The 10,495-nt window shown below is 52.1% G+C and overlaps 1 protein-coding gene across 3 annotated transcripts; it reads right to left on the bottom strand.

Annotated features, from left to right (window-relative positions):
• Positions 1-112: 112 nt before the first annotated feature.
• Positions 113-10,139, bottom strand: ECH1 (enoyl-CoA hydratase 1). Of its 3 annotated transcripts, none has more exons than XM_089902897.1 (10): positions 10,040-10,139; positions 9,428-9,635; positions 9,214-9,302; positions 2,312-2,463; positions 2,180-2,228; positions 1,985-2,049; positions 1,171-1,241; positions 1,009-1,080; positions 597-747; positions 113-418 (listed from the first exon to the last, which is right to left on the bottom strand). In XM_089902897.1, the coding sequence occupies exons 1-10, from the start codon at positions 10,089-10,091 to the stop codon at positions 314-316; spliced, it is 1,014 nt and encodes a 337-aa protein (XP_089759023.1). In that variant the 5' UTR covers positions 10,092-10,139; the 3' UTR covers positions 113-313. The 3 variants fall into 3 exon arrangements, with proteins under 3 accessions (XP_089759023.1, XP_022441432.1, XP_089759024.1); XM_022585724.3 differs by having other exon boundaries at positions 2,312-2,436; XM_089902898.1 differs by having other exon boundaries at positions 9,428-9,724; positions 10,040-10,113.
• Between the last annotated feature and the right edge of the window lie 356 nt (positions 10,140-10,495).

The following is a 10,495-nucleotide window of genomic DNA, read 5'->3' as shown; positions in this document are numbered from 1 at the left end:
TTGGTCATATCTCTGTCCCCAACTTTCAGCACAACCGTGGTCTTTGGAGCCCCCAGGATCATCATGTTAACCCCCTTTCTGCCTCGCCTCTCTCTCCAATAAGGACACCGGGTTCTTTATATTGCTTTATTGTTCGTGGGGCGAAGACAAGGCATGAGTAAAGCTGTGTCATAAAGTTATAAACAGGGAGACTGGCAAAGAAGACAGCGAGGGGGACCATCTTCACTAATCCTCCCTCTCTGTGAATGAGGAAGCGCAGTCATGAGACGGGACAAAGCTAGACCCTGGGCCAGGACCTGGGATGAAGGGCCTCTCAGAGCTTGGAGAAGGTGATGGTCTTCAGTTCCTTCTTCTCCATTAAGGCCTGAAGAGACTTAACGACATCCTCTGTCTGCAGCATGCTCATGTTCCAGGATTTCTGGATAAAGACGGCGGCGGGGAATGGAAAGGATACGGGAAGATTTTAATTGGACCAATGAAAACTAGGAGATAGCAGCGCACCAGTCAGAGGACAAGGCCTGCAAGGGGCCGCTCTGCCCTGATTGGTTGCTCTGGGATCAGAGAAGGGATGTGATTGGTCGGACGGAGAGTCTCACCATGAAGTTGAGGCTGTCTGTCACCGAATGGTCGCGGGAGTAGAGCAGGTTGATCTTGGTGCTCTGCACCGCCACGGGGCTCTTGCTGGAAATCTCGGCTGCCAGGGCGAAAGCCGCATCAAGCATGACCTCCTTGTCTGGGAAGACCCGGCTGAGGATGAAAGGCATTTGCAGTCGGCGGTCTGAGAAGAGCTCTCCTCTCCCTCTCATGGATGAACAAGTGGCCAATCACAGTAGAAAATGGAAGATACCACAGTGAAATGGACCAATCAGAGCAGGGCAGTAGACTCCAGACCACCCAGAGAGAGGAGGCCACTTGGAATCCATGAGTTAAGGTACTCGGGGATCCAGAGAGCCCCACCCAGGTCTGGCTGCCCCTGAGCTCTTATCCAGCACAGGCCTCAGCCCCTACCTGACCAGCCCACAGTCCAGGGCCTCGTCAGCCATCATCTTGCGGGCAGTGAAGGCCAGCTCGTTGACCAGGCTGCAAGAGGGCAGAGCGTGTCGGGGGTGGCAGTCATCCCAGGTCTAGGAGATGTCCTGCCGTCCCCTCCCCCAGGCTCCTCTCACCCACCTCTGGTTCCCGATGACTCTGGGCAGTCGCTGCAGGGTTCCCACATCCGCTGCCAAACCTAGGTCCACCTCCTGGGGGAAGCAATCCTGTCCGTGCTTAGTTTCTGCCCACTACTGTCCCCCATGCAACCTCAATGCCAATGAAATTCCGCATTTACTGCAGAGGTCCCACCCCACCCCCACCTCAGAGACTCCCATTCCAAACACCCCGTTTCATTCCCATCCACATACTTTTGCCCATATAGGTTCCTTCGGTCTAGAATATAGCCCACCTTCCAATTCTTCTGCCCTCCCAATTCTTTGAGGTCAGCTGCATCTATCTCCAGACAGAAGCCTTGCTTATCCCTGCCCTGCCCCCCTCCAACCATGAGCTCCATCGTGCCTCCCGCCCCCTCCAGCACTAACGCCAAGCAGCGCCCCCAGCCTCAACCCCTCCCTGACAACTTGACTCACTCCTGACCTCACACTGACTGCATGGCCTATCCTTGACTTCCTCCCTGGCCAAGTGTTACTTTTCTTTTCTTTTTTTTTTTTGCTCCTGTGGCACGTGGGATCTTAGTTCCCTGACCGGGGATCAAACAGGCGCCCCCTGCCTTGGAAGCGTGGAGTCTTAACCATTGGACCACCAGGGAAGTCCCAAGGGTTACTTTTTAAGGTTCAGTTCTAACTAACTCTTCCATGAAGCCATCTAGACTCACTCCCACCCCCTTAGCTTGCTCTGTCCCTGCTCTACCCCTGCTCTGACCTGTCTCTGCCACTCATTTCCCAGCTCTAAGTAGGGCCCAAGGAAGCAGAAGCTCGGTAGGATGGCTCACCTTCACCTGGAAGGAAGCATCCTGGGTACAGTACCGGATGTCACAGGCAGTGATAAGATCCACTCCTGGGAAGTAGAGGCCAGGGACACTAAACAACCACAGGACTGCTCCCCACCCCCACCCCCAGACTGTGGGGTTGCACCTTGGGCCAAAGTCTAACTGGCAACAGATCTGGGTGGGTGGCTGCAGACTCACCCGCACCAATGCAGCCCCCATGGATGGCGCCAATCACCGGCTTAGGGCACTGGAAGGGGACAGGAGGGGCAGGGTCAGGGCTGGTCCAGGAGCGGCAGGAAGGGGGTTGCCCTGCTAGCCTCCCAGGGTCACCTTCTCGATGACGCTGAAGGTCTCTTGGTATCTGCTGAGGAGGCTATGGAGGTGCCAGCTGATACGGGCCACGTCGTCTCCTGCGGGCTGAAGGAGGCCTGAAGCCATGTCCACGAAGTCGATACCTGGTGGGGAGATCTGGGGAGGCTCACCTAGCCGCCCAGGCCCAACCCATTGCCCTGGCTAGAGTTCAGAGGCCACGCAAACCACCACAGTGGAGGCAGCAACTCACACAGGAGGGACTGCCTTTGGGGTGTGAAGACAAGGCAAGCTAACGTATATCGAGTCTTTGCTCACTTTAGCCTCACAATGACCCTCTGAGGTAGGTCCTATTACTACCTCCATTTTCCTGGGGGAGAAACTGAGGCACGGGAAGCTTAAATCACACACCCAAGGTCACACTGGCTTGTGAGCAGTGGAACTGCGATTTCAAGCCCAGAACTATGCAGCTGGCTCCAGGGGCCGTGCTTTTCACTGTGATGCCAGATGGCCTGGAGGTCAAGGTTTTGGGCACGAGCAACTGCGTCAAAGGTGGTGATGTTTCCTGAGACAGGAAGCTCGGAAATGGAGAAATTTTTGTGGCTCCAACTTTAAGACAATCCCAAGTCTGACCTTTCCTCCACTGACCTGCCGCCACAGTCTGTTCCCCACATGCGGCCAGAGGGCACTTGTGATCACCTCAGGGCCCTCTCTTCTCCCGGACGCCCCCCATCCCTCCTACTTAGAATGAAATGCCAGGTCTTCTGCCAAGACCTTACCAGCCCTGCACAGGCACCACCTCCAGCCTATGCCACTGGGCACGCAGGCCTCCATCAGCCGTTCCGACAACACGTTCGCTTCCTAGGGCCTCTGTGCCTGCTCCTCCCTCTGCCTAGAACAGCCCTTCCCCAGCGATCAGGCCACAGTTCAAAGGCCACCTCCTCAGAGAGGCCTCCTCTGGGCACCCTGGCTAAATTGCAGCCTGTCACCTTTCACCTCCTTTCTCGGCCATGTCTCCCGCACTGCCTTCTTGTTACCACATAACTGTGTGCTTATCTCGTTTAGTGCCTGTCTCCCTTTCCAGGGCCTAGCACACAGCAGGTGCTCAATAAGTGAACAAGACAGACAGCAATCTCTGCCCCCATGGAGCTGCCCTTCTATGGGAAACAAACAGGTAAGAAGATACATTTTGTCAGGTGGCAATAAGTACTAAAAGAAAATTAAAGGAGGGAAGTGGAATGGAGAGTGTGTGTGTGTGTGTGTGTGTGCGTGCGTGCACATGCACAGTGAGGGCTCTTGCAGTATTAAGTAGGGTGGTCAGGGACCCTCTTAACTGAAAAAGTGACATATGAATAAAGATCTGAAGGACCACAAGGGAGGGAGCTGTAGGGATATCTGGGATAAGAGAGTTCTACACGTCAGGAACAGCCAGTGCAAAGGCCCTGCGGTAGGAATGCCCCCGGTGTCTGTGTGGAGGACCACTGAGGCCAGCGTAGTGGAGTGAGCAAGGGGGAAAGCAGGAAAAGCCAACGTCAGAGAGGTGACAGAGGCAGACTCTGTGGGGCCTTGTGGGCCAAGAGGAGGGCTTTGGCTTTGACTCTGAGTGAGGTGGAGCTACGGGGTGGTTCTGAGCAGAATTTTCTTCCTCCTGAGGTGAATCATTCTCATCCTTTTGCCTGTCCTCTGAACAATGCTATTTGACAAACCTGAAAAATCACTCCCACCTTCAGCCACACCCCTGACTCTCTGAGGCTCTGGTGCCTGCACAGGCTTATTTAAATGAACGAGAACACAGGAGTGTTGACTCAGGGTAGAGCTGAATTTGTGCAAGTTAAATATGGGTAAGACAGAACTCCTCTGTGTGACCCTGGCCAGGTCACTCCATCCTTTGGGTTTTGGGTTTCTGCTCTGTAAAATGAGCCTAAAATCCTCCCGAGAGCTGATGGGGCTGCAAGGATTCAAGTGACAGAGCCCAGAGGCACTTTGAGCAATGCCTGGCACGTAATGGCATCACAACAGTTACTATTATTATATACTCCGTCTCAGCCGAGGCCAGAACCGCCTGCATCAGCCTGCAGACATCTGCCAGCTTCCCACTAGGCCTGCACAGCTTGTAGGACTCAGTGGGAGCCACGCTTACCCCCAGAACAAGCCCAGCTTGGCACCTGGCCACACCTCCTCCCGCCGTTTTTGCTGGTTTATCTGCCCTACCTGGATCTGCAGATGCGGGCGTCTGCAACCCCTTGGAACAAACGGCCCCAGACCACGGTACAAGGTGTCCCCCTCCAGAGTCAGAAGTCATTCCGGAGAGGTCCCCTATCTCGTTCCCTGGGAACCTCAGTGTTTCAGATCTCCTTCATCATCACAATTGAGTTATTTATAATCATCAATAATAACAGCTACGGGGACTTCCCTGGTGGCGCAGTGGTTAAGAACCTGCCTGCCAATGCAGGGGACACGGGTTCAAGCCCTGGTCCGGGAAGATCCCACATGCCGCGGAGCAACTAAGCCCGTGAGCCATAACTACTGAGCCTGCGCTCTAGTGCCCGCGAGCCGCAACTACCGAGCCTGCGTGCCACAACTACTGAAGCCCGCGCGCCTAGAGCCCGTTCTCTGCAACAAGAGAAGCCACCGCAACGAGAAGCCCGCGCACCGCAATGAAGAGTAGCCCCTGCCCGCTGCAACTAGAGAAAGCCCGCGCGCAGCAACGAAGACCCAACGCGGCCTAAAATAAATAAATAAATAAATTTATTTTTAAAAATAATAATAGCAGCTACATTAATAAAAGTTCCACATGAATTAATGTTTTGTGCCTATTAACTCGTTTCATCCTCACGGCAACCTGACGAGGTGGGGGCTCATAGCATCTCCCTTTTCTTCAGATGAGACCAGAGAGAGGTGAAGGTGTGTGTGGCTGGCAGGGGTGGGAGGTGGCGGGCTCCTCCGGCTAGGCATACTTTGAACCAGCCTGTCAGACACCTGGGCCATAGTCACTTAGCCGTGAAGAGCAAGGATTCTGCAGCAAGGCAGCCCATGTTCAAAAATCCCAGCAGTGAGAACTGGGCAAGTTTCTTCCTCTCTCTGGGTCTCAGTTTCCTCACCTATCAAATGGGGATGGGGACTGAGCCTGTCTCATAGGGTCGTGGTGAGAATTAATACGTGTTAGGTGCTCAGAGACACTCCGCAAATGTAAATAAGTGTGGGCTAGTTCTTTTTTTCTTTTTTTTTAAATTAGTAGTTTCATTCTATCATTGAAACTGCTAATTAAGTTGAGTTTCTTCTTTCTGGCCTTCAGATTGAAAATGGGACGAGACGGCCACAATCAGCTGTGAGCTGAAAGATGAGGACCCCAGGCCTGGCACGGCTACACATGAACCCTCATCCTGCACTCCATGAGGGAAAGGGCTCAGAAACAGGGGCTGCTTTCTGTTCCTAGGTCCGCGGCACCCAGGAAGGGGGCTGGCACTGGAATGCTGAATGGATGAACAAAGGAATGAAGGAGAACAGAGAGTGGTAGAAAGAAAACAACGGACACGACGTGCGGAGATGTTAACAGACGAAACAGAAATACATTGTCTGAGCAGGATGAACTGTCATTACAGACTAGAGCGTCTGATGTCTCTGTGATGCCACTGCTTGGAACTGACCCAGCTCAGGGCAGGGGGCACTCGTCTGGAGTCGCCCTGGCTTCTGCTGACTCATTGGTTTCTTCCCAGGCCCCTGATTCTTTTTTTGTTTTGTTTTGTTTTTTGCGGTACGCGGGCCTCTCACTGCTGTGGCTTCTCCCGTTGCGGAGCACAGGCTCCGGATGCGCAGGCTCAGCGGCCATGGCTCACAGGCCCAGCCGCTCCGCGGCGTGTGGGATCCTCCCGGACCAGGGCACGAACCCGTGTCCCCTGCATCGGCAGGCGGACTCTCAACCACTGCGCCACCAGGGAAGCCCCAGGCCCCTGATTCTTGAAGGAGGCTCCTGAGCACCTCGAGGGTGTTTAAGACGTCCGCTGTTGTGTTATTCTTGAATAAAGCAGGAGAGCTTTTGGAAGCCCAGCCAGGGCAGTGTCCCTTCACAGAGATTCAGGGCTAGCCTGGTGACTGAAGGCCTAAGGTTTGGAATTCTCCTCTTGAAGAAGTGCTGTTGGGATAGCTGGGATGCCCCGGTAATGGTTCCTGCCACTTCATTAACAGGCTGTGATAAGAAGTGGAGAGCAGCGCACCTTCTACCTGGGTACTGTGAATTTTGCTGACACAAAGGGTGTCCTCTACCTGGTGCTGGACAGACCCTCGGAACTTCACATCTTTCCTGCCTTAACCTGTGTGAGCAGCTGTCAACCTCCTGGGGTGGGGAGAGGGGACTGCCTAGAAATTTGGGGGCCAAAATCATTTAGGTGGCCTTTACTTGGTCTTATCAAAAGAATTCCAATAAAATATTTTAAAGCAAATTAAAAAAAAAAAGAAAGAAATACATTGTTTACTGTCTGTCTTCCCCACTGAATTGGGAAGTCCATGAGGGCAGGGCCTGGGGCTGCCTCAGTCACCACTGGGACCCCAACATTAGGCTGGGCCCTGTGCAGAAATCAGTGTATGTGACCCTCCACTTCTGGTATGGACCCTCCTACAGGTGCCAACTATGTGCCCTTGTTGGACAAGATCCAATTACCTGAAGGCACCAGGCAGACTCTGGAAGAAGTGACTGGCCGAGTTACCTGTTTTTAAAAAAGTTAACCTGAGGGCAGGCTGAAGTTGTGCTTGAAGAACCAAAGGACAAACAGAGCCCAGGGTGACCTCAGCTGATAGAAAGTGAGGGGGGGAAATTCCAGAAAGCAGAGAGCCAGAGAGGGGAGCCCCAGGTTCTGTGTATAAGCTCTGCCCAAATCTCTTGTTGACCCATGAAGCAGGCAGGCAGCCCAGCAAAGAGATTTAAAATACTGACTCCAACTCAGCTGCTAAAACAGGAAACTCAACACTCTGGAATTATGTAATAGGATCCTGAATTTCCACATCATTTTCTCCCATAGTCCAATATCCAGGATACAATCTAACCTTACTCTGAAAACAAAGAAACAGGAAAATGAGACCCATTTTTTTTCAAGAGAAAAGATAAGAAACAGAGATTGACGCCAAGGCAACCCAGATGTTGGAATTAGGAGACAAGGATTTTAAAACAGCCATTGTAACTACGGTCAATGATGCAAAGAAAAATATGGTTGTGGGACATCCCTGGTGGTCCAGTGGTTAAGCACCTGCCTTTCAATGCAGGGGACTCACGTTTGACCCCTGGTTGGGGAACTAAGATCCCACATGCCGAGGGGCAACTAAACCCGAACGCCACAACTACTGAGCACGTGGGCCACAAGCAGAGAGGAGTCCACACGCGGCAATGAAGATCCCGAGTGAGCAACTAAGAACCGATGCAGCCAAAGATAAACAAATAAATATTTTTTAAAAAATATGATTGTGACAAACAAAAAGATATGGAACTTTAGCAGAGAAATGGAAAATATAAAAAAGAACCAAATGGAAATTTGAGAATTGCAAAGTACAATACAGGCATACCTCATTTTACTGCGCTTCACAGATACTGTTTTTCCTTTCGATTTTTTGGCTGCACCACACAGCATGTGGGATCTTAGTTCCCTGACCAGGTATCGAACCCATGCCCCATGCATCCCTGCATTGGAAACAGTGAATTTTAACCACTGAACCACTAGGGAAGTCTCACAGATACTGGGTTTTTTACACATTGAAGGTTTCTAGCAACACTGCATTGTCAAATGGTTAGCATTTTTTAGCAATAAATTATCTTTTAATTAAGGTAAGTACTTTTTTTTTTTTGCAATACGCGGGCCTCTCACTGTTGTGGCCTCTCCTGTTGCGGAGCACAGGCTCCGGACGCGCAGGCTCAGCGGCCATGGCTCACGGGCCCAGCCGCTCCACGGCACGTGGGATCCTCCTGGACCGGGGCACGAACCCATGTCCCCTGCATCAGCAGGCGGACTCTCAACCACTGCGCCACCAGGGAAGCCCCTGTACTTTTTTTTTTTTAGACATAATGCTACTGCACACTTAATAGACTACAATATAGTGTAAATGTAACTTTTACATGCACTGGGAAACCAAAAAGTTCATGTGACTTGCTTTATTGCTATATTCGCTTTATTGTGGTAGTCTAGAACTGAACCCACAATATCTCTGAGGTATGCCTGTATCTGAAATTTTTAAAAATCATTGGATGGGCTTAACAGCAGAACAGAGGTGACAAAGGAGTCGATGAATCTGGTCAATGGAAATTATCCGACCTGAAGAAAAGACCTGTGGGACAATCAAAAGATCTAACAGACATGTAACTGGAAATCAGTTCATGTGGACTCAGTAATTAATTGCACGAAAGCATGCAATTTTTTATTTTTGGCCACGCCACTCGCAGCTTGCAGGATCTTAGTTCCCCGACCAGGGATTGAACCAGGGCCCCTGCAGTGAAAATGCTGAGTCCTAACCACTGGACTGCCAGGGAATTCCCAGAAAGCGTGTAATTATTACAACACGCTTTACTGACATTAAAAAAGAAACAGATTCTGGGTGATTAAAGGCCTTGATCAAGGCCACAGATTCAGGATGAAAACCCTGACTTTAGAGCCAATGATCCTGTCACGTTCTGTTGGACTCATTTCTTTTCTTTTGTTTTTGCTGCACCGTGCGGCATATAGGGTCCTAGCTCCCCGACCAGGGATGAACCCATGCCTCCTGGAGTGGAAGTGAGGAGTCTTAACCACTGGACCGCCAGGGAAGTCCCATGGACGAATTTCTGAATTTGAAAATGATCAAAGTGGAAGTTAGAAGCCGCTTAAAACACTAATTATGAAGCATTACTCTATTCCCAGGAGCAGGGGAGACTGGCAGGGGTGGGTGTGGAGAGCGCCTGGTACCTGAAGTGAACATTTTTCCTGCGCCAGAGATCACCACAGCACGGCAGTCTGCATCTTCTGCGATCTTGTTGAAGCACACCACCATCTCCCTGCGGGGGAAAGGGGGAAGGGCTATGTCTGGCGTGGGAATCCCCTGCCCTCAGGCCCACCCCTGCCCAGTCCCTTAGCCCCTGCCTCCTCCTGCAGGCAGGCCTCCAGAATCTGCAGGCCGGACCTCCAGAAGGCCTTGTTCATGGCGTTTCTCTTCTCCGGCCGGTTTAGCTGCACATGCAGGATGTGTTTCTGGGCAGATGTCACCCGAAGGGACTCATAGCTGTGGCCTGGGGCTTCCTCGGGGGCTGCTTTGGAGGGCTCATCTTGTGCAAAGGAGCTCAAGGGATGAAGGTTAAGGCTGAGCCCCAGGTTGGTGCGGGCTGTCAATCCTGGGGAGATGAAGGAAGGGAGAGCCATTGATGACCCCAGATTGGGGGCACAGCACCTTCAAGAGCAGAGGGCACACATCTCGGTGACACTAGATTGGGGAACACAGTCCTGTTAGAGGCCTTGGTTTAGGGAAATACAGACTTTAAGATTAGGGCGCACTTATCAGTGGCCTTAGTATGAGGACCACTTCAGACCCGTGATCGTGGTACTGACTCCAGGTTGGGAACACTGAGCCGTCAGCGACCCGACTGTAAGACACAGGCCGTTTGGATGGGGGCACATGGACCCCTGAGTTTAATAAGGGGCTCGGACCCTGCGAGACCCGGGACAGGCCTCCCCGTCCGACTGTCGCTATGACAGCACGAAAGCTCAACGGACCCCCAAAGGTCAAGAGGTGACTCACGACAGGTCAGCAAGTTGCGGAGCCTCCGAGAAGCCGGTATGACCGCCGCCATAGCTACTGATTCGCTGGAGTAAACCGACAGGAGGAAGCTAAGGGGGCGGGCACAAAAGGCCGCCATGTTTGGTGAGGGCATCGAGGCCGCAGCCTGACCCCGGTGACGGTCCTCTTTTCGCCATCTTTACCAAGGGCAACAGGAAACAGCCTTCTAGGTTCGCCGGCCATTAGAGTGATTCGGTCATGGAACCTTTGGACCAGTAGATACCCGGACTAAGAAAATGGTTCACGCTGCTCTTGGACATTGTGTACAGAATTCACCACAGCTGTTTCATAATGGTGGAGAAATTGAAGACAGATGAATGTCTAAGGGCATAATGGCAGAATAACTGCAGCTCTGCAAGTTTGCAATCATGCATTTGTACCATATTAGCAAAAAAAAAACCACAGGGGGCTTCCCTA

Source organism: Delphinapterus leucas, chromosome 20, assembly GCF_059928025.1.
Source record: "Delphinapterus leucas isolate spDelLeu-1000000601 "Yukka" chromosome 20, BTC_Dleu_Yukka2, whole genome shotgun sequence".
Lineage (NCBI taxonomy): Eukaryota > Metazoa > Chordata > Mammalia > Artiodactyla > Monodontidae > Delphinapterus > Delphinapterus leucas.
This window is presented reverse-complemented; position numbering and strand designations above follow the sequence as displayed.